We start from the raw sequence: 21793 nt of genomic DNA on the forward strand, positions 1-21793 counted from the left end.
TTATCATTGATTGCCAAATGATGGCCTTCACTGTCAATACTTAAGGGCCATGGATTTTATGTCATTTATAGAGACTGCAGCCTTGGGAAATGAGATGTGATCGTGGCAACCTTCCCATTGTGCTCCAGATGGGACTTGGAGTGATCCTTTACAGTTGAAATAAAGGGTCCTGAAATGACTGGAATATCATTCAAAATCCATTTCCTCCCTCATATTGTGCATTCAAATACAATTTTACAATTTTTCAAATGCAACTTGTAAATTAAATGTAATGGATTTGCAGGGTTTTTTATTCATTCCAAAGAAGGAAATGAATTTGGCTAACATAAAGTGTTTGAACAAAAACATCAGTGTTTTTGTCAAAAAAAGAACATTTTAAAAAAGATATATATATGTTATTTTTTTAATGAGCTTTCTAATGAAGTTTTTACTATTTTGCTCTCATTTCTCTTAACACATCTCTTAAAGCACCAACCAATGCCACCTGTCTCTATTCATCAAACACCTGCCTCCTTACCGCAAAACCATGAGAGGAACAAATGAGCCTCATCTCTCTCCTCTCTTTCTCTTCATCTACCCACACTCCACATTTTCATCTCTCAACTTTTTTAAAGAGACATGATGCTGCAACAGTTTGGTCAGAAACATTCTCAAGCAATCTAACATGAATTCGCCTTAGCTTAAAACCGAAAACCTCATCCTCTTTACATTTAGCTGCACATAGACATTTGCACTCTTATGAGAGACTAGACTTGCATCATATTTTTATAAGTTATAAGTAAGTTACTAAGTCACTACGTTTTTAATACTTTATAGAAATATTAACACAATTACTGAGAAATTCTGAATGACACCATTAATCTTACCAGTGAAAATTTTTTTGTTGTTGTTGTTGTTGTTTTTTTATGTTTTGTTTTGTTTTGTTTAAATGCGTTTGGGGATCAAATGCAGGGTTATTTCCTCATCCCCACTGCAAAGAATGAATTGTGGCTGTTCAAAGCTGTTTTTTGAGATTTCAGAATAGTATTTTATTTGTTTTGTTTTATTTTAACATGCCTTTTATGTTTAATAACGATTAATAAGATTCATATATTTTTAATCTATATGAAGTATTGCGTTATTACAGGTTTGACGTCTAATGAGTGATAATGTAATAATTTGGATAAATAAAATAATGTAATGGTATCTCATATTCATTTCAAAGTGAAAATGTTGCTGTTTTTAAATCATTTTGTCCCACCTTTCAAGAATTTCAAGAAAATTATGTAGCTTATCCTTGATAATCAGTTCAACTGAGAACTTGGATATTTTCACACAGAGGCAGACAAAAATCATATTTTGAATCATAATGGCATATAATGATTCATGAGTGAAAATCATCCGAGCGTGACGGGGTGATTTGGGGTAGCTGAATTAGTCTGGTTTGGTTTGATGGAGGGTGAATGAGAGGGTGTGTTTACCAAGTGCTTGGTACAAATGAATGAGTGGTGGTGGAGGTGAAAGTTGTGTGAAATGGTGTGGAAACATCGAATTGAAAGAGCACATTCTTGGTGAAAGATGGTTGCAATACTCCAGAACGGATAAAACGGTGTTTAATGGCTGCATGTGGTGAAGGCTCACTGGAACCGTGTGGAGAGCTGCAGACAGGCTTGAATAGAGACTTCACAGTAGATGACGGTGGAAATGGTGCATTCTGGTGCAGGCGAGAGAGTCAAATGAAGCTTGCTTAAATTGTGTGGCATGGTGAAAGTTTGATGTACTTAATTTGGTTCTCTTATGTCTAAACGCCTTTTTCCCTCCCTTTCTGTCTCACATTAGGAAATGGCTATGGAAACCACCGTAACTCTCCAGGACTTCTGGTGTCCTCCGGAGGCATGAACAAGAGCATGCAGGCCAAGTCCCCTCCACCAGTGAACCTGGGCATGAACAGCCGTAAACCTGACCTACGAGTTCTCATCCCACCCGGGGCCAAGAACAACATGCCCTCTATTGTAAGTTCATCAAAGTGTGTTGCATTAAATTTTACTAGGAGCCCTGATGATACAACCCATGCACCTCAGTTCCTTCTTAATCGTCTGTGGTTCTCCTCTCCTTTCTTCTCATTTCCTCTCCGGTAGTTTCATAAACAAAAACAATAGGTTAAAGTCCTTCATAATCAGTCTCCTCAGCTTTGGTGTTGTTTAGCAAAGTGCTCACCTTTAGGTTCACGTAGTGTCATAGGCGGCCATCAGCTTCACTAATTCTGGATTTATCACCTTCCCTTTACCGCCATCAGTCGGAGGATGTTGACCTTCTGTTGGTAAGTGACACTGTCACTCAAACCCCTGACACAGGCTAATAGACCTGAAGGGCATTTGTCATCTTCATGCACATAAAAAACGAATAGCGTGCCCCCAGATGTTGTTTAGCTTATTGTTCTTATGCCAATAGTGCACATACTGACCTGTAAAAGTCGTATCAGTGAATAAGGAACATTTACACAGCCAAGCTCCAGAGTGACATCTAGTGGTCACAAGAGCCTCGTTTTCAGGTCTTATTGACCTCTCCATCTCCACCTCTGCTTTTCTTAATCTTTGTCACATCATTCAGTCATCATGCCAGCAGGACAAAAGAGGAAGAAACACCCCCAACCCCTCTGTTGCCTTGGAGACCTTGAGTTTCTATAGCGACCAGTGCCCTATGAGGGATTGTAAATCATAGGTTGAGAGACTTCAGTGGTGCTTCATGTCAAGTGATTTTTTTTCGTTCATTATTTAGGGGGGGAGGTGGTGCTTTGATGAAGATACAGATATGTTCAAGTCTGTTGACGTAATAAGTCATGTATGTGTTCCTCTGCTCTCTTCCTCTCCTTATAGAATCAGAGAATAAACAACTCTCAGTCCGCGCAGTCACTGGCGACCCCTGTGGTTTCTGTAGCGACGCCTACTCTACCGGGACAGGGAATGGGCGGCTACCCATCAGCCATTTCCACCTCATATGGTACTGGTAGGTAGAACTTGACCTGCCATAAAACTATATTCACAGACACTAACGATGAGTACACTTTGTACTATATACACATTTCACATCTTAAGCGGAATATTTCAAATGCTTTTTGATAGAGGAATAAGTTTTATTGTTATAGTTATATCACTGTAATGTTTAATGTGTATTAATAAATAAATTAAAAAAGAATGTTTAGTTTACAAATAATATGATAATTACTGCTAAAATTACAATCTAAAACACTGTTCAGTGATCTATTACTAATGATCTATTAGTAATCACTGTAAAATCACTTAATTAGCATAACGAGTTAATGCATTTAAATGTTTTATTTGTTTATTTATTCATTTACTTATTTAATTTTTTATGTATATATTACTTTATTAAACCCATTTTTTATATGTATTTCTAAGTATAACAATATTGCAGTATTAAATATATTACTAAATATAACATTATGAAACTTTTATTAAATCTATGAAAATAACATGATGTGTATAGATTATTGGAATTATAATTTATTCATTTTTTCTTAATTTATTTTATTAGTATGGTTTTTATTTATTTGCTTACTTACCTTTTTTATATTACTGCTTTAAACCTACACTGAGTGCAGAATCTCATTGATTTGGCTATTCTGCATGTAATAGCTCTGTCTCTCCAGCAGGCGGAGACATTGTTATCCAAATAAGCAGCACTATAGTCTAGGAATCAAATGTTAACCCAGGTCATGTGTTTTCTTTTAGAATATTCTCTGAGCAGTGCGGATCTGTCCTCAATATCTGGCTTTAACAGTGCCAACACTCTGCATCTGGGTTCAATGAGTGGATGGCAGCAGCATCAGATCCAGAACATGCAGCACTCTGCTCTCAGTCAGCTGGGGTAAGTCCAAACACACATGCACTTAATTACGTATACACACATCAAATAGCCTGTTTTAATTCTTACGCACTTAATATGTGCAACTTTCTCTCACCCTTACTGTTCTTTTTCACTGTATAGTAAACTTTTCACAATTCTGCAATAGTTGAAGTATTGTTAAAGAAATGTCAGTGATTTGATTGTATCTTTGGCACCTGTGTACAGGAGTGCACTAGCACTCGTTCCGATCCGTAACCCCCTTCATTTCCTTTCCTTCCTACAGAAATTGCTCTAGCACTCACTTATGTCAGGGTTCAAATCTCTCCCTGCCCTCTACTCAAAGTCTGCACATCAAGTCCGAACCTGTTTCTCCTCCTAGAGATCGATCCAGCAACGCCACGCCTGGCGGCTACGGCCCGCTACCATCCCACCAGCAGCACCAGGGCCTGTCGCTACAGGGGCGACAGGACTCGGGCCGCTCCCCGGCGGACAGCCTCAGCAGCTGCGGCAGCTCGCATGAAGGCAGCGACCGTGATGACCACCGTCCCGACTTCCATTCGCCATTAGGATTGGGCCGGCCTGGCCTGGATGAGCAAGACAGCCCATCCATCAAGCGTGTCCGCCTCTCAGAGGGGTGGGCCACATGATAAGCAATGCCCTCCTTTGGACAGCCCCATCCTCGATCTTGACCTCTCCATGCGAAGCGGCTCATGCGCTAATCATTGCTCTCCCTTATTCTCTGATTTGCTGTAGAGAGGGGAGGAAGTTCTCTCAAAATTACCTGTATTTTTTTTATTATTATTATTTTATCAGAGTGTGTCTGATATACATATTGTTGTGATTGACGGGTTTTCAGGGAGGGAAGCAGGAAGGAGGACTGATACACCAGGGTTGGGGAGGGTTTTGTGGGTGGGGTTACTATGCATAACTTGTGCAGTGTGTGGAATACAATGTAAAGAATTACCATATATGCATATATATTTACACGTTGTGTAGGTGTACATGTATGCAGAGTAACAAACCAACAAAAAGTGTCAGGTACTCTTGGATCTTCTTTTTTTTTTTTTGTAAAATACAGTGATGTTCAGCCACAAGAGGAGCACAGCAGAGAGCGTATCGTGGAGGTGACAGCTTAGCACTTGAGTTGTTGTACCAGTACAATATGTACAGATTCCTTTTTTAGTGCCACTCTCTTCAGAGGGCCCTTTCGCTAAATCTATGTTATGGGTGACAATGTCATGTTGCAGGTTCAACGTATTGTACATAGAGAAAAGGCTGGGACACGGGGGAAGGGTCAAGGTTGCTGATTTCACACAAACATAACTGTTATGCAAGAATTTCGAAGGATTGTACAGATATATGTGCAGGTTCTTTGGTTAAGTTATGGGGGAGTGGGTATTTCAGGGAAAAAAAAATTAACTCTCCTGCTGAAGGAAAGAAAATAGCAGGACGGAGATAAAGGACTTTAAATTAAGAGCCATGTTACTTCAGTCTGATGACATTTTAACCTAGGATTTGCAGTTGTTGTTCAGTATTAAAAGAAGAAAAAGAGAAAAAAATTGTATGATACACTTGCTTATATTTTCATATCAAAAAGGAATACAATGCAAAGCATTTTGTGGCTTTTTGTAGTTTATAAGAGCCAGAATGTGTTTTGATAGCTTTGCTTATATGAGAAATGACAGTAAAAGGACGAGAAACCTTGGGCTTTTCAAACCGTAAGCCATGAAATCTAAGACAGTGAACCCTTGCTTTGCTCAATGTTTTTTTTTCTCTCTCTCTCTTTGTAGAAGTTTTGTTTTTAAACGTGTATTTCTAAGTATATTGAATAATAATATTAACCTGTTACCCTGCGCCCCTATTTTTGAGCATTTTGTAAAAAACGATATAACCAAATAAAAATGTCTGTAGCTCTTGAACCCTAAGGTCTATATTTAAAAATCTGGTGTTGTTTGAAACTAGACACTTGATCCTTTGTTACTCTAGAGTCATAATAACTCAAAATTAGTATAGCAATAGAGTAAAACAAGGTAAAATATACATGAAATTGACTCGCGATATGTTTTAATGAAGCTCACTAAGGGAAAAATGGATGAGACTTTCATGCCAAAGGCCTGAAAACACCATAAAGATAAAGCTGAACATCTGACCATGTTTTGATTCAAATTTGAGGATGATACTCCCAAAAATGTAGTTTCTGTAAGCTTTTATTTAAAAAAAATCTAGGCGTCCTTTCAAAAAAGCCATTTGGAGACCCCAAATAGACACTTTGTAAACAAATGTCCAAATGAGTCAAAACTACATAATACATATATGTATATCAATTCAGAACTGCTCTGCCCACCAAAACACACAATAAAAAACTATTTCTGAACAGCATTTGTAGTGCTGACTCATTTAGTCATTTGGTTAGTCTACAAATGGCATTTTTGAAAAAAAACGCCTAAATATTTCCTGAAATAAAATATGAAATAATAAATTTTTTATAGGTAAAGACTTACAGAAAGTACATCTTTATGGTATTTCATTTCAAGAAAAGCTTTGGAAAAGTCATTTGGATATTTTATTTCAAGAAAAGTCTAGGAATCCTTTCAAAAATGCTATTTAGAGACTCCATAAGACACTGCATACTACATATGTATATCAATTCAGAACTGCTCTACCAATGAAACCACAAAAAAACACAAAACTATTTCAGAATTTGAACATAACTAAACAGTCTTTATTCTGAACAATTCCAATAATGAAAACAGTGAACCAAAACAGATTTGATCATTTTTGAACTAGTGAAAACACAAAACATGCAAAATACATTGTTTTTACAACATTTGTATTTTTTATTTATTTTATATGGTGAATATTATGAATATTACTATTTTACTAATATAGTAATAGATTACTATTACTAATATTACTAAATAATAATAAAAAAAACTATTTACAGTATTTACAGTGGAGGAAGACGCTCTAGCAGCCACTAAAATGGTTTTTTTTCTGACCATCTGGATTCACCAGACCTCTGAAAAGACAGGGAAGAGTGAGAGAAAAAGAGTGAGAAAGTGTGTAAGCAAAACAAATCAAACTTGCAACACTGTTTACATTTTGTACACACACACACACACGCGCGCACGCACACACACACAATAACCGGGACATACCCACAAACAAACACACCCACCCACCCACACGAACAAAACTCATGTAATCCCCTCATATTATCCCTCTCCGTTGTCATTTTTAGAATCTAAAACAGCTAACATGAAACAAAAGCTGCAAATACATGATAAAGACACATAAACATTCAAGAGGAGGGTGGAGACACTTACGTGCTAATGCTATCCACGCTTCCCAGCGATCTCAGCGCGTATTCGGCTACTAAATTAGCCATTTTTCTCCCCACGTCCTCCAAAACACCACCAAACGCCACAGAAACACTTCTCAAGTCGAAGATCCACGATGGAGAGATTCAGATGTGAGCTTTGGACAACATCTGTTCGCTGATAGCCAGTCTGTGTAGCGCTGCGACGCCATTATGTGTACGCTTCATGCGTAACCCGAGAGCGCACGAAAACACACGGACAATACGCCGAGCTATTCTCTAAACAATCTTACGTAAACTATTCAAACTGTCAATCACTTTAAACGTCCTTGTGGTTGGCTAACACTTCCATCCATCAAAACTGTGCTGGCGAGGCATTGGCTGGGTTCAAACACCCCTATTGTGATGTGTCCGGATTGACACCTCGCTGACCCATTCACGGACGCGCTTACTGTCCCGGGTTATAACAGCTCCTGCGATTGAAGGAGAGAGACGAGGGAGGGCTATTCTTACTCGGAAGAGACGATTCTGCTGGAAATAGATGGCGTTTCAAAGCTGGAATACGAATTATAATCGATATTTATTGGAAAATGGACGCTATCGATAACTATAACTCGAATCGCTTATGTAAACAAAGGAGGATCTATCGTGTTTTCCCCTATTTTTTCGTTGTTTTGGATTAAAAAGTGGATGCATTTTGAAGAGTGGACCCTTCTCTTGAAATGTATGCTGGTGTGTCTTGGAAAAGTCTGAGCTGACCAGCGCTATTGGCGATCAAACGTGAGTACTGCGGTTCGCTTTGTTCATTTTAAATGGCCGGTCTTTCAGCATTTCTGTTAACCCTTTCCTCTCTGGTGTATTGATTTCAAAAACAAGCTCACATCGTTAATCTTGAGTGTTTTAGCTTTCAAATGATATATAGTTAATGATAATTGATTGAATATTGTTCTAAAACAAAGGTAATAAAAAGTCCGACCACGCCCGACCACGCCCTTCCGGCCCGCCCGCGGGCCGATGCGGGTTAACAGGTTAAGAATCTTTTAAAAAAAAAAATCTGTGAAATTAACATGCTTGTGTATAGCTTTCTAATATATGAATATATATGATAAAAAATTATGGTCATAACTTTTTCCCCATTGTGGGGATGTGCAGTTGCACACGTTTAATCGTCTTTCTTTTCCTCTTCTTTTTTTTTTCCTCGACCGGACCGAGTCTTTCAGGGGCAAATGCATTCAGAATGATGCTTTCAAATTTAAGTCGCACTCATAAATATGCCCCCTTTTTTAATAAGCACAAGGTATCCACTTTGGTCTGGAAAATTCACAACCTTTTCCAGTGTCACATTAATCGACATTGCACTGAAGATTTTATAATATAAGACAGCACAGTCATAGATACCTCATGACTGCTTGTGTAAGCTTGTATCATCATTTAGTGGATTGTGACTAGTTTTGTTCAATTGATATACATATCTATCATTGTGCATTTTGTGATTTTGACAGGACATATGTTAGTCTGTTTTTTTCAACCAAAGACAAAAGTGATGTTATGTTTGCCGATCCATTATCCTTTCTGGGTTTGAGACCATTGTGTTTCTTCACAAGTTGTTCATGCTAGTGGCTGGTACCTCTGACTCACCCTCCCAGTGCCTCAGATTACCTTTCAATGAGTTGGTCTTGTTGAGAATTGGGAACATTGTCCTCAAACTAACAAGTGTACAGTATTGTGAAAAATGCTATTGTTTGTTATATAGATTTCAACTGTCCATATACGACTCTCCGGTTATTTTTCTTTCCTTTTTTTTAAATAATTGTTTTGGTTGACCTTTTTGTTTCTCGCTCTCTCTCGAGTGTTGTTTCCATTAAATATATAAATAACAAAATAAAAATGAAAAAAAAAAAATCTGTAGTAACCAATGTAGCTTGTATAAACCTACAATGGGTAAGGTTGAAAGACAGTGTCTTTTTTTGTTTTCTAACCAGGAGAAAGAGGCTTTCAGCGGCACAAGCTGGACTTTGTCGCCACTTGAAGACAAGATGTCATTAAATTAAACCACATCTCTGTATCTCAAGGGACTTGATTCAGCTGTATGTAGTAAAAATTAATGTATGGAATAAAAATTGTTTCTCCTGCTGGGACTAAAAAAAGGTATTTGTATTTTGCAGAGAATTCAGTAAAGTTACTGGCTTTCTTAGTTACACAGACGTCCTGGTGTGATTTTATTGTGTTCTGTCCCTCAACTCGACTGCGAGATATCTGTGTGAACATGTATTTTTCCACTCAAAATGGTTAATCACAGAAGCATCAGTACATTATTATTAGCCTATTATTATTATGGTCAGCATGTGTGGGCCTGTCTTCAAATATGCACAAGGCTTTACCATTCATAGCTATGCACCATAGAAGCTGTGATGGTCAACAAACACTTAGACTGAATAAAATATTAAACTATATTCATCGTATATTCACACATTACAACCTCTCAGAACAGTTTTGTAAAATTGCATCCTGTTTCTTAAAAGATAAAAAAAAAAAAAAATAACTGTCCCAAGATATCACACGAATATCTAGTCAGTTTGTTCAGCCAATCAGAAGGCTTCCAGGCGCTTTTCTGTCGCGTGCACAGCGGCCAGTCCATATATGGAACCGGAAGCAGAGTTGGCCGCATTTTCTTGACTTTAGAGGGTGTAAAAATGTTCGAGATTTCGTCCTACACAGCCAAACGTCCTAAAAGACATGGTAGAATAAAGCAACGATACCATAAACCGGAAGAAATCAGTTGAACATGGGTAACAGTTACAGCGTTTCGTGTTTTTAGGGAGGTAAGAGTTTCAAAACGGTTCTAAACAAACTGGGAGTTTGCTTTGCTTCTGCTTAAATATTGTTTGGTCGCCATGGCATTCCGAAGTGGCAGGATTCTGAAAGGACATGTTTAATCTGAGCTTCTTCTGATGAACCTGAACATCCCTCAGATAACAACCCCTGAGCAGAAAGAGTTTCTTCTTTCCCTTGAAAATATTAGCTCCTGAACGTTCATCAAATATGTTCTTATATTCCACCAAAGAGCTAACACATTTATTAGTATAACTGGTATTAGCATATCTAATATGTACGCGTTATAGCCCAAACTCGACCTTTGAATTTGTGTATTGTTTATTAATTGCCTGTATAAACAATGTAAAAGGTTTTCAGGGAAATGTAAGACCCTGAGATGTACATTGTTGTAGAAACAGTAAAGAGACAATGAATCCTTCTGGCCACGAGATGTCACCATTGTTCAATGGTTAAAAGATTTAGTGTCAGGCAAACTTTCATTCGCCCGCTTCTCTGTCAGGTGCGTTAAAACATACATTCATACTGCACAAATCATTAAAATACTCTTTGATTAGACACTCGTTTTGTATTCGTATTATGTGTCCACTTTTATTTGGTTTTGTACTGAGTGCATTTTAAGCCATTTCTAGCTGCTTGATCACATTATTTGCTATTGGCCTGTAGATAAAATGTGCCACTTTCATCACATAGATTCTGGTCTCCTGTGAAGAGAATTTAGTATTTTTCCCCAGATCTGAGAACATCATGAAGTGGTCACATAGGCTATAGTATGTAAATTAGTATTCTCTAACTTTGATATGTGTCATTTAAACATACAGGTCCTTCTCAAAAAATTAGCATATTGTGATAAAGTTAATTATTTTCTGTAATGTACTGATAAACATTAGACTTTCATATATTTTAGATTCATTACACACAACTGAAGTAGTTCAAGCCTTTTATTGTTTTAATATTGATGATTTTGGCATACAGCTCATGAAAACCCAAAATTCCTATCTCAAAAAATTAGCATATCATGAAAAGGTTCTCTAAACGAGCTATTAACCTAATCATCTGAATCAACTAATTAACTCTAAACACCTGCAAAAGATTCCTGAGGCTTTTAAAAACTCCCAGCCTGGTTCATTACTCAAAACCGCAATCATGGGTAAGACTGCCGACCTGACTGCTGTCCAGAAGGCCATCATTGACACCCTCAAGCAAGAGGGTAAGACACAGAAAGAAATTTCTGAACGAATAGGCTGTTCCCAGAGTGCTGTATCAAGGCACCTCAGTGGGAAGTCTGTGGGAAGGAAAAAGTGTGGCAGAAAACGCAGCACAACGAGAAGAGGTGACCGGACCCTGAGGAAGATTGTGGAGAAGGACCGATTCCAGACCTTGGGGGACCTGCGGAAGCAGTGGACTGAGTCTGGAGTAGAAACATCCAGAGCCACCGTGTACAGGCGTGTGCAGGAAATGGGCTACAGGTGCCGCATTCCCCAGGTCAAGCCACTTTTGAACCAGAAACAGCGGCAGAAGCGCCTGACCTGGGCTACAGAGAAGCAGCACTGGACTGTTGCTCAGTGGTCCAAAGTACTTTTTTCGGATGAAAGCAAATTTTGCATGTCATTCGGAAATCAAGGTGCCAGAGTCTGGAGGAAGACTGGGGAGAGGGAAATGCCAAAATGCCTGAAGTCCAGTGTCAAGTACCCACAGTCAGTGATGCTGGTGTTGGTCCACTGTGTTTTATCAAGGGCAGGGTCAATGCAGCTAGCTATCAGGAGATTTTGGAGCACTTCATGCTTCCATCTGCTGAAAAGCTTTATGGAGATGAAGATTTCATTTTTCAGCACGACCTGGCACCTGCTCACAGTGCCAAAACCACTGGTAAATGGTTTACTGACCATGGTATTACTGTGCTCAATTGGCCTGCCAACTCTCCTGACCTGAACCCCATAGAGAATCTGTGGGATATTGTGAAGAGAAAGTTGAGAGACGCAAGACCCAACACTCTGGATGAGCTTAAGGCCACTATCGAAGCATCCTGGGCCTCCATAACACCTCAGCAGTGCCACAGGCTGATTGCCTCCATGCCACGCCGCATTGAAGCAGTCATTTCTACAAAAGGATTCCCGACCAAGTATTGAGTGCATAACTGAACATAATTATTTGAAGGTTGACTTTTTTTTTTTATTAAAAACACTTTTCTTTTATTGGTCTGATGAAATATGCTAATTTTTTGAGATAGGAATTTTGGGTTTTCATGAGCTGTATGCCAAAATCATCAATATTAAAACAATAAAAGGCTTGAACTACTTCAGTTGTGTTGTAATGAATCTAAAATATATGAAAGTCTAATGTTTATTAGTACAGAAAATAATGAACTTTATCACAATATGCTAATTTTTTGAGAAGGACCTGTATATTGTAGCCCTATATAAAACTAAAATGCAAGTATTTTTGAACGCCTGTGATGATCAAAAAGACAGTCACAACAAAGAGATTTCAACGTTTAATCAACAGATTATTTTTCCACTCCTTCAGATGTTGCACCGAAGATATTATCTCTCCTTTGAGTTACACTTTCACAAATCTTTCAAAAATACATTATATATGAACACAACAAACGAAAGAAAGAGAATCAAAGGCGCACTTTGACATTGAAAGAATTTGCAGTTTAATCTTGCATTTACACCACAATTACGATTAATAATTGCGAGCCAAATGAACAGATATTTTGCAAAAAGTTTGTAAAACGTCATAAATGTCATTAAATATATCGAGCACTTTAAAAGAAAAGGCTCGTATGGGCATAGCTATCTAATTGCAGTAAACTTGAAGCTTTCTGCAAAAAAAAAAAAAAAACAGCGAAAACAGCAGGATTTTTTTTTTTTTTAAGAGTAAAGCAAAAATGTTTAAGTTAAGATGCTTTTAGTTATTTTAAGTATTTTTTTTGTTTTAATTTGTTCATTTAATTAATTTGGTTTTAATTTATCATCCATTAGATAGGCTACATGTAACATCATCGATAAATACACTAGTTGCGGATATTTTGGGGAGAATATCGAAAATTAACAGACCCAAAATACGATTTCTTTCTTTCTTTCTTTCTTAATTAATTACATAAAATCAGTTTAAAAAGTTTCCGTCGTAACATCATTTTTTCGTCAATATGCTATAGAAAAGGAGTGTATTTTTGACAATCATCAAGTGAACATGGTAACTGTAAAGTTTTTTTTAATAATATGACATTTAAGATCCTTTTTTAAATGAAACCATGCGCGTTAATACTACACTATATTGTTGTATGTTTGAAAGCCGTTATCACAATGTAAAAAACAAAACAAAAAAATCCGTGCAATAAACAATAACTGCAAGATCTTGAGCGCGCAATATATCGCGTGTAACCCGCGTTGTTTTTATTTTTGTAAAGTACATTTTATAAATCAAACGAACCTTTGAAATGTCTCTTCATTTACTAATGCATTTCTTGGCTTTATTAAGGGCTCTGGTTTAAATAAGAAAGCGGAAAGTATAGACTAAAAGACTTTTCCCTCGTGTTTTTACAGTCAGCTGCACAGTAGGCTACTGGATACAATTTACAGCAACAGCGACTATAGTTAGTCATCACAAAAAATATAACGGACTAACAAAGAAATCTACCATAAAGCCAATATTTGGATACATGTTTTCAAAACTGTTGCTGCTAGCCTATTATTGTGCGTGTAGCCTACTGGATTTTATTTCCCCCAAATAGACATTTGTGTAGTCTAACGAATTTACAAAAATAGAAAGGGAGGCAAGGCTCCTATATAATTTAGTATTTATATATCTATCAATAGTTGATTACAATTTGAAATCGTTGTATCTATCAGTTTTGAAAGATGACGACAGTCGTAGATTTATATCAATGGAAGCTTTGAGAGAGAAAAACTAATACATAATCAAATACAATAAAAATGATAGATTGCTTTATGAATTTATGAATGGTATGTTCACGTGGAATTATCGCTCTTGTCTCCTGATAAATCGTTACATTTGTTTCTGCAGGAGTGCGCCATAGAGCATTACACCACTAGATGTCGCCACGTGTTACAGAAATGCATCACGGTGATACAAATTTCATTTCTCACTTCGAATGAATTTCTAGGGAATTAATGGCTGAGGCAATATTTAGAAATGGCTTGAAATATCATTTAGAATGGAGTTTATTATTTTATTTGCTGTCTCACGCGTTTAGAGGAATTGGCCACGAGGTTATGTGTCCTACATGGAAAATAAAGATGTAGCCTAGCAGTTGAATAGGGGAAGGGAAAACTAGTTTATTAACACTATAAAATATTTGTAGGTATACCCACCGTTTCATCTCAATTCTCTGTTAATCGTATGTGTGCACTGCATTATTCGGCTCAGCTAAACAATAGAAAGAAAACATGAATGTCTGTTTATTGAATTACCTGGAAATCAGCCTCTCTCTCTCTCTCACTCCCTCTCCACCCCTCTCTCTCTCTATCTATCATACGTTTAACTCACTTAAACAAGTCTCTCCAGATATTTTATAGCCTATTTGATATATATATCTGTAGCGTTGATATTAATGATTGTGAAAAGAACCACGAGAGAGAAAAAGTAAAGTAGAAATAGTAATAAGCCATAGGCTACGACTCGTTTAGACGCTAGACATTTTAGATTTTCTTGTTCTCATTATTTGCACGCGTAATTAAATAGGCTGGATTACAGATCTGTTTTTTAATGCAATAAGTGACCATTAAGACAATTTTATTTTTACTGTAGGCTATTTGTTTATCTACATCGATAATAAGAATCTAGTAAGAGTATTTACAGGAACACGTTGGGGAAAAAATATATCCTGTTCAAGATACCCTACGCAAAAACAAAAATCTGTTTTTTTTTTTTTTTACGTTTAATCCAAAGTAATAGGCTAACGGTTATAGACTACAACGTGTGAAAAAATCCTGCAATTGCCAATTCCTCTCATTGAAACGTATTTTCTTTTTTTGTCCATGTGCCTCGAAAACATTCTCAAAGTTAAGACACTTTTGGATTAGGCTTTAAGGGTGTCATCGCGAAAATCTCTGAAAATGCCTTGTCTTTTTTTTTTTTTTTTCATTCTCCGCGAAGTCGAAATATGACTAAATATGCACCCTACGTTAACTTTATACTAGATCAGGTTACTTTGTCCAGAAGACCAATCAATGGCTAAAATAAATAAATAAAAAAGCTTAGAATTTAATGCCAAACACAAGAATATCGTGAAAATAAATTAACATTTGAAGATGGATAATACAATTCATTCTCCAATTAGGCTATACAGAAACAGTTTTATATGGTTTGTATTATAACTCAGGACGTTATGGTGAGTCATTGTCTGCCATTATATTTATAGGAGCTGTGGGAAAGTTTGAAATCCTTTTCTCTATAGGTTTTAAATATGCATAAGTATGGTAATCGCGGTCCTGCTGTGTTGCAAACAGGCGCAGCAGATCACACGTGCTACACAACTTCGGACCGTACGAAGTCGCCAAGATGAGGACGTGCAGAGTCCAAGTAAGTCCTGTTTTTCTCATTGACGTCTTCATATAAAGAGATATAGCAGGGCTGTCTGAAGTTTGTTCAAGGCGGAAAACATGGGAGCATAGGACAGCACGTGTGTTGACCCATTGGGAGTAAATCTTTACGTGTGCCCGTCTGACCACTTCTATTGGGTGCCAGATCAGTTGAGCAAAGGTTCACAAGATGAAGATCAGACGCTTTACGAGTAGGAACTATGAAGAAGAGATGCCTAAGATTGCGCAGAAAGTTCTGGAAAAGAGTCTTGACTCGAAAGTGAACGCAGTTATATTAATAGGAAGTGGATATTAGGCCTAATGATGAATTTAGCGGTAAGTTTTGAGGTCAGTTATGTTTGTGTCAATGGCAAGTTCAAAGCAATAGATTTCGTTTGTCAATTAATTTTCGAAGCATTTGCCTCATGCGTTCAGCTTTTCTTTTTTTTTTTAGACTATAGCAGACTATTTGTCCATGTGGGTTAAGGAAGCTAAAGAGAACTAAAGATGTGATGCTCATTTTTGAATTGCTATATAATAATTTACAAAATATTCATTACTTTTTTGTTCTCTAATAATAATGTGTTAATACTGTTAAGTGCCCAGAAATTTTGTTTTACTCGTTTTTGTTCGTATAGACGACTATAAATTGCATGCAAATATTTGCTTTTGTCTATAGTTGTAGTAGGCTATCTTTTAACCGACTATTTCTGAATGAGGTATGCTCTAACTTAATGATATGCTAATGTAACAATGCTCTTTGTGCCTTTTTGTTTGAGCCGCTCAAATGTCTTTGTTCGCTTATAATGCTTTTGAATATACTGGTATTTTATATTTCTATTGACGGATCCTAAAGTAGGAATAATAAGAGAGATAAAAAACGTTAAGTATTGTTTAACCTTCTTTAAATGGATGAAAGAATAATGGAGATAATGCTGCCTATATGCAATAAAAATCCACATCGCGAAGAGCCAAATCACTCTGCCAAAGGCGCATGAAATAAAATGAAATCAAGACAACGCAGCCACCGTGAGTGCAAAGGAAATTCAAATATACCTCTTAAATATGCATCAATATTAAAAATAATGCACGCGCAAGGACCAACTGCGGTGAAGATGTAAGAATGGCGGAGCAGGCGTCTCATTATGCATGATGGGCGACTTCCCTGGCAATGAGTCTCCGCTTCTTTGCTGCATATGGTCCAGTTTCACGGTCAAGAAAGGTTCTTCCTTTCAATAAAAAACAGCAACTTACATATTCTTCCGAAAAAGAAACGAGCCACCTCGAAGCCGATGAGGGGAAATTACTCCGACCGCTGAAAGAAAGGCTATGTTGGGGGATTTGCATATTTGATGCGCTAATTTCCCTGATGTATTTAAATATGGCTTCACGTAGCCGATAGGCTTGCTACGTCATTGGACGTGACCTCGTTGTAAAATCTAAACGTGAATTCGTTTTAGTCAAACACAAGGGCTGGCAATAATTGAGAACAGTGAAGGAATAAGAATTAGGCAACATTATTTGGAAACGTTCAGAATCTTAAATTAGGAAATGTGATGAAAATCTGAACTTGATCGGTAGCCTAAATAAATAAAATAAAAGCATTGCTATAATGACAATAACAGTAATACGCCTAATGACAATAATTAGTGATTATGTTATATAAATATGCGTGGTGTGATTTTTTTTTTTTGGGGGGGGGGGGGGGGGGGGGGGCGTCGTCTGACCCCCTTAATCAATGCTTGAAGCCATATCATTGAATGTCAAAACAAAAGGTCTGGCATCAGGGTCTCACAAGTGCATATTCCTTGTTACATACAGGTATGTGTTTCAAACTTAGATTAGAAGTAAATCAGTGCACGTATTCAAATATAACGCTGGCGCACAGCAGTCTCTGTCGCCAGAGGAGGTAACTATAGCAACGGTATTCAGTATTTTTGGTTCGGATCATCATGACGGGCATTGACACAACGTAATAATATCGTTTATTACTTCATTACAAAGCCTGTCAAAAGTAAGATGCATTATTTAAAAAGTAGCATATTTTAGATAGTTGCACTAATTGTAACTATAGAGGCGCCAAAAGAGAACTGACTGTATAATTCGTAGACTGCAAATATCTTCGCGTGTAGCCTATAGGCCTGTGCATTCATGGCACGAAGTAAAACATGTAATATGAGGCCCTGTTCTGTGCCTGCTTGCGCGCACTCGCACGTGAGGTTATATATGAGTTTAAATAGTAGGCCTACCAATGTCACTTTTCTATTTTCTTTTTTTCTCTCTCTCTTCACAAGCTATAACGTATCAGTGTGTAAGTTTTCCCCGAGCTGATGATGTCCTCTCAGTGTCAGATGGCCATTGCGTTCCGTCAGTCAAAACGTGTTGGGCAAAAGCGCTCGGAGCAAATTCATTACCTCAGTCAATCCGTAACCTGGTCTGGGAACTTGGGGCTAGTCCACGCCAATAGAGGAACAATGCCTCCTCAGTTCAAGTCCAACAAAAGACCTGGCGAACTTGTTTGAATTTCAGAGCACGTCCTTTCTTTCACAGAGAGGACTGCCCCCTCCCAAACACCCTTCATGAAAAAAAGAAAAGGAAAGAAAGGGGGAGAAAAACATGCCGACCTTCTCTGCTCAACAGTGCACTTTTCTATTTGGTGCTGCAGACAAATAGGTTATGGGAAACTTCTCAACCCCTCCTCTCTCTCTCCCCCTCTCACTGGCTCTCGCTTATACGGTAGCTGTCGTTCTCGTGCGCTTGGACTGTGCTCTTGTGAGAATCAGAGCCGCTGAGGCACGCGTAATGAACTGCGTATTAGCGGCAATTTTAAACCGAAAGCTGCCCGTGCACGCCGGCTTCATACCTACAGCAGGAGTTGCATCTGGTCACGTCGACTTCGGCATAATTATAAAAAACCTTTGCTCAAGTGAGTACATCTGGAAACGCTTCTTCTTTTTTTATTTTTTTTTTTGTGGCCATTAAGAATAATACAGTGTTATTAGTTGCATTACAGATTTTGACGGAAGAAATTTCACAATTGTTCATTGGAGTTTATTTTCGACATAGTAAAACCACATTGTAGAAAAATGTCATAGATATTAACATACTTTGAACTGATCTAACACAAAGCACTTGTCTCAAGGCCAAAGTCTCATGCAAGGTGACAAAATCTCACAACTTGTCATTTTGCGCAAGGGAATTTAATTTAGAATATTGGAACATTAGTATTCATGTTGTGCTGCTTTGACAGTGATTTTGATTGCAGGTCATGCATCAATCGCACCTTTTACCTTCTTTCACACACATTTCTATGAGATGTTATGTGAGCTGTCATTGATCCTCTTTATGATTCTAGACAGAAGAAACACTAGTTTTTGGTAGTGGTGTTGTCTCAGGAAAGACCATCAACTTTCACGTGTGTTAATGTAGTTTAATGTAGTTTTTTCTTTATACATATTATGCTTAGACCATGTGAGCATGTGAGTCAAATGCCTTATTCGCTCTTATCAATTTTAGCAGTGCTCTGTGTTTGTTATTTGTATTTGGCTATGCTCTAGAAGGCCTGAAAGAGGGAGAAGTTTTCCAACTTAAAGCTATTATTTGTCTTAATATGAATTGTTGCTGACATTATTCACCTAAACCAATTCAGTCAGAAAACAATCATATCAGTCTTCTGACCTGGATGTGGCCAAAATTAGAGACCTGTAAGGCAAGAGTTCCATTATTTGTGTATGTTACTGTACAGGCCTACAGAACACCTTGTGTGCTGACATCTGTTTGTGATGTTTCAGACTGTCTATACAGTTAATGACACAGAGTGGAAATGAATTGACACATTGTATAATATAAGTGATATAAATAATTTTATTGAATGTTTTTCAACTTTACGATCACACGCATACACACAGACAGAGAGAAGGAGAGAGAGTTGTGCTGTGAGTCCCTCATTCTGAAAAGCACACATATGCTGGAAAGTCGGCATCACGTTTTGATTGATAGGTTTGTTATCCACTTACTGTACTCAATTACAGTTCTCACGGAAGAGAAAGTAGGCATGAGTATGTAATCAATTTAAAAATAAGATTCTGATATCAGTGGTCAGAATATGAGGGCATCCACATATACTAGCAACAGAAACCACCTTACTCTTTCTAGAGAGCAGCTGATACATACCTTTGCGTGTTGACCGTCAATGCCAGAGGGAATGATCGCAAGATTCCTCTTGTCGCCGGCGAGCATTTTCATGTATTCAGTCGCACTAAAATCAAAAATCCCCGTTATTGCCTCTCAAATATTTCCATCAAGCATGCTTGTCATTGAAAATGCGTTATGCGTACAGCAAAAGTGCGTAAGGATCGCCGCTTCAACCTGCACGAGGAATGCAAACGCACTCTGGAGATTTCTAATGACATCATCATTATCATCATCACCACCACCATCATCATCGCCTTGCACTCCCGTGGTCCGAGACCTTTGACCTTCTCTGGCTGGTCCATATTTTGGTACTGGAAGCCCGTCCCCCCGCTTACCCCCTCCGCCCCCCCACTCCTCGAGATGTGGCCCTGTTCCCTCTCTCAGACCGCTGGCAGCAGCAACACAATCCTCCTCTCGTCTCTCTCATAGCAGCTCTCAGGGATCTGTGGCATTACCGATCTCCTCCGTGCACGGGCAACCTGCCACCACTCGGCCAAAAATAAGAGAGAGATCTCTCCATTCAGTGCCGAAACAAACGCGATGTTATTTCCGTGTGCACTTTTTTCCTCTGGAATCGGATTTTTCCTTTGTATAATCTCGCTGCTGGTTCCGTGGGATATCTATCGCTGCTGCCACGATTTAATAGAGCCAAAGGAGCCTTTTGTGAGATTGGGAGGTAATTTGCAATGCAAATGATGGCCTGTGCGAGGATGACTGCTTCTTATTCGACAGGCTCCCTCACTCAAACTCTCATATTGTTTTAACGTTAACTGCTCCGATGTCAAATGGATTATAGCTTTCGTTTTGGTTCTCATTACCCTGTGAAGAAACTGTCATTTATTTTTGTTGCGAGCATACCTACTTTTAAGAGCTACAAATGACAATTGTGAAGTCCCGTGCCTATTTTTATTGTTTTAGCAACTTCTTCACTTGGATTTATTCTTACACACAAGACACGGAGGTATCCGGGGATTACTGTTGTGGAATTGGAAGCGAGTTGTTATCTTTGGTTATCTAGCTGTATGAGTATGTTGCACTTCATAAAGCTAGATAACCGAAAGTAAAAACTGCCTCCTGGCTCATCGAAAACTCTGGATGCCCAATGACAAGAAGATACATTTACATTTACAAAAATGCATTTTATATGTCAATACTTTTGGAGAGCTGTTAGCTAGACACATTGTCAAACAAGAATTTGGGTTTTATTTATTTATTTATATTTCGGTTTCATGTGGTGTTATGTTGCTGTGAAAAGTAGGCTATGCATTTTCTACTTAACGCTTGCGCGCCAAAAAATGTAAACGTTAACGCAAGCAAACTAAAAAAGTCAGCTTCGTTTTTCCCTCAGGAAATATTGTTTTACGCAGCGTACTAAATTAATAGACTCCCGGAGATTAAATTAATAATACTCGAGTTTGTATGATCTCACCAATTTACTGAAAACTGACACGTGAAGAGAGGAACCCACGTGCTCACTATTTATTTCAGCTCGGTCGCCTTTGGCCAGGAAACGGCGCTGGCATCCCAAACAGAAATAATTAGGACATATAGAGAGAGCTGACAAAAATGAAAAGGGGTGGGCACATGGGGAGCGAGGGGGTCGGTCCTCCTTAATTGATTCCGTTAAACGGAGCGCAGTAGATGTGAACGACTGGACGCTCCCATTCCCACGCTCGAGGGCAAGTGGCAATGCCACGGCCCTATCCAGAATATGACAGACAGCGCCGGGGGGGCTGGGGGCGACATGGGTCATGAAAAGATGTCAAGTGCACCCGACTCATCTGCATCCCTTTAGAAAGTGGCGACCGTTCCCAGCCTCAGCAGACGCGGGCCCCAAAGCAGGAACAGTAGCCTAACGGCTGAGAATATATGCAGGCATGGTAGCTATACGCTGCTGCTGAGGTGAATTGTTTGTAAGTGTGGGAATAAGGCGTGTGTATGTAAAAGAAGTGGCGTATTGAGCTTGAAGTTTTGAAGCATAGCTTTGCTGCAGCTCTGCCTTAAACCGCGTTGAAACATGACATCACCACTATTGTACTCAAAGCGCTTGCAT

The 21793-nt window shown here is 38.3% G+C and overlaps 1 protein-coding gene across 7 annotated transcripts in view; it reads left to right on the top strand.

The window, feature by feature from the left end:
- The window catches only part of mef2cb (myocyte enhancer factor 2cb), a 64457-nt gene extending 59020 nt beyond the window's left edge, over positions 1-5437 (top strand). For 2 of the 7 annotated variants that reach the window (XM_079419636.1, XM_079419639.1), the window contains exons 7-11: positions 1819-1991; positions 2276-2299; positions 2856-2985; positions 3732-3867; positions 4130-5437. In XM_079419636.1, coding sequence (XP_079275762.1) covers positions 1819-1991; positions 2276-2299; positions 2856-2985; positions 3732-3867; positions 4130-4493 — 827 coding nt within the window. In that variant the 3' untranslated portion in view covers positions 4494-5437. The remainder of the gene's footprint in view (positions 1-1818; positions 1992-2275; positions 2300-2855; positions 2986-3731; positions 3868-4129) is intronic. The other 5 variants (XM_079419642.1, XM_079419640.1, XM_079419641.1 and 2 more) reach the window with 3 other exon arrangements.
- Positions 5438-21793: the final 16356 nt, after the last annotated feature.

Source organism: Barbus barbus, assembly GCF_936440315.1.
Source record: "Barbus barbus genome assembly, chromosome: 6".
In the NCBI taxonomy this organism is placed as follows: domain Eukaryota; kingdom Metazoa; phylum Chordata; class Actinopteri; order Cypriniformes; family Cyprinidae; genus Barbus; species Barbus barbus.